This window comes from Opisthorchis viverrini (assembly GCF_000715545.1).
Source record: "Opisthorchis viverrini unplaced genomic scaffold opera_v5_455, whole genome shotgun sequence".
NCBI classification, from domain to species: domain Eukaryota; kingdom Metazoa; phylum Platyhelminthes; class Trematoda; order Opisthorchiida; family Opisthorchiidae; genus Opisthorchis; species Opisthorchis viverrini.
The window spans coordinates 71,243-73,960 of record NW_008752116.1 but is presented as its reverse complement, the minus strand read 5'-3'; the positions used below and the strand labels follow the sequence as shown (position 1 = coordinate 73,960).

The window sequence follows — 2,718 nt, the reverse complement described above, 5'->3', positions numbered from 1 at the left end:
AGGTGGGTGTTTTTGGATGAACTGACCAAAGTCATCCCTTCCCTTGGTATACACTTCGCACCCGCAAAGCGTGAGGTCATGCTTCTGGACATGCAGTTACTTAACACACCATTTGTGGAGCGTTTTGCGTATCTGGGAAGTGGTATTAATTCTGAATGTGATGTATCCCTGAATCTCAAGGGGCGTATGTATCAAGCTACAGTGCAGGCTGTTCTTCTAGTGCGTAGTGCAATTAATTGTGCTGCGAGGCGGTCCGGAGGTTAAGTCGTACTGTCCTCCGCGATAGGAGTGTGAAGGCGGTAAGGCGTTTCCCCCAGGCGACCACCATGTCTATAGTTATGGAAGCAGCGTTGCTGCTTTCCTCCGGGGAAGGACGAGTTAGAAAAGGTCGGCCCCCAAAACGGCATACTGCGATCGCCAAATGGTTGACCGGAACCTCAGGCGCATTATTTAATACGGTCGAAATACTTTTAAAACCAAAGAGTCCGGTGCTGCTCAAAAGGTACCTGCTGTGTGCAGCCGCATCAGGGGTGAGACAGTAATGCCCTACTCCCTACGCCCTCGTGGCAGGCTGGCCCCTTACAGCCAAGTAGGTCAGATAATTGAGTCATTGGCTCCGGGAAAGGTCGCTCAAGAAAACCGTAACAACCGCTGTCTCGCGGTCCATGCTCTTGAGTCAGACTAGGGGAACGGTCTTGAACAAAACCCTACGTCCCCTCACTGCCTTGTTGGCCAGACTTTTGAGTCGAAGGCTCAAGTTGGGGTACCTCAACTAAACCCGCTCGACCTGGACAACCGAGAAGTATCATTTTCCCCTGCAGGTCTTCGCCCACCGGACTTCCCCCTCATTCCCTCCCAACCTGTCGTACATTGCGGTGCAATCTACCCAGCTGCCCATCCCCAAGCAACTGCTCTGTGTCTCAACCATCGCCCAGGAAAATAAACCAAAATAATCACCCACTGACCTCAAAAGCCTTTAATGTCCGTACTCTATGTCAAATTGGACAACAGGCATCGCTTGCCTAAACCTTACTTTCCCTCTCGATGTATGTTGTGTCTCCGAAGCACGTATACAAGACCCCACTTCGGTCGTGCTCCTCAAGCCGCTTAGGACTAGCCCAGGTGTTCCACACTTCAATCTTCGGGTATCCGGTAATTGTGACGCAATAACTCGTGGTATCTACGGTGTGGTAGTTGCACTCATCCCCAAGGCTGAAATCGCTCTACTGGACTGGATCCCAGTAAACGGTCGCCTTTGCGCTGTGCGGTTGTCTAGCTCAATTAAGATTAACGCAGGTCGATTTGATGTTTGCTTGTCGTATCAGCATACGCCCCAAAAGATAGCGGTTCTGAGACTGAGAAGGGTGAGTTTTTTTCATCAAGATATATCACGGCTGCTTCGGTCGGCAAGAAGGACGGATATAATAATCCTGGTGGGTGTTATCAATGTTCAAGTTTGGAAGAGGCACAGTTAGGTGGTCGATTTGAAACCGATGCTGAGCGTACAAATAATAGAGAGTGGCTTCTTCAGTCGTGTGCAGATCAGTTCCTGACCAGCGCGGGCTTCCAACACAAACGCTCTCACTGAGTTGCTTAGGGGCCCCCCAACACAAGGCAGTCGTGGACTCAATTGGACCATATAGCTATCCGTTACCGATGAAGAGCCTCAGGAAAGGATTATCGTTCCTTCTGGGGTGTGTAACTCTACTCTGATCACGCCGTCGTGCGGGCCAGCTTAGAACTTCGCTTTACCCCGGCGCTACGCGTGACGAAAGAGAGCAGCTCCGTTCATCAACTTCGACAAGTTTCAGTAGCTGAAGAGTAGTGGGCTGATTTGGCTAGAAAGCTACTGGAAACGCACACTCATATGGATGACGATTGCTTGGAGGATGAATGAAGGCGAGTTAAAGAAACAATGCTGTCAGCTTTCAGAACTGTTTGTTCAGCCCATCTGACTCGACTCAATGAACATCTTCGAGATCGGCAGATCTTATTGCTGCCATAAAGGCCATGCCAGGAACTAGCGCACGCAGATCCCTCAAATACCGAATAATCAGGGACTTGAAGAATGGCAGAGGACGCTTTCGCTGCAGGCAACAGCCGCACCATGTTTCAACTGATTTGCTCAACGGGTCAGAAGAAGGCAGGTTTCGGTGTGACAATATGCAAAAAGACTTAACAGCAATTCACTTCCTCAATCGCCATCTCGAGCGGTGGGGTGAGCCCTTCACCTGGTCTCCTTCAACACAACCGCTGGAAGAACGAAGCGGGCATAAATGGAACATTGACACTAACCCACCATCAGTAACCGAAATCCAGCGCGAGATTTCAATCCTGAAGCGCGACAAGGAACCTGGTCTGGATAGTCTACACCCGACAGTCTTCAAAGAAGGTGGCGAGGTCCTGATGAGCCATCTGACAACCATACTGCCTAAGATTTGGAACGAAAACAGCATACCAGTCGAATGGAGCTTTTCGACCGTCATCCCAGTTTTCAAAAAAGAAGCAACATCGTCATGTGAAAACCATCTTGGTGTCAGCCTGGTATCCGTCGCATCTAAGGTGCTCTTTGGCATTATTTTGCGCCGCTTGATGAGTGATCGGGAGAGACATACGTGAGAATCAAGCTGGATTTCGCCCTGGTCGAGGATGCGTCGACCATACCTTCACCTTGAGACAAATTCTTAAGCAGCGCCATGTTGTGTACGACGAGGGTCA

General features: G+C 50.1%; 1 protein-coding gene across 1 annotated transcript in view; it reads left to right on the top strand.

The window, feature by feature from the left end:
• T265_11182 (hypothetical protein) overlaps positions 1-2,718 on the top strand; it is a gene marked incomplete at both ends in the record, with an annotated part of 15,805 nt that overhangs the window by 1,180 nt on the left and 11,907 nt on the right. Inside the window, one exon of the mRNA XM_009177774.1 lies at positions 1,012-1,364. Coding sequence (XP_009176038.1) covers positions 1,012-1,364 — 353 coding nt within the window. The remainder of the gene's footprint in view (positions 1-1,011; positions 1,365-2,718) is intronic.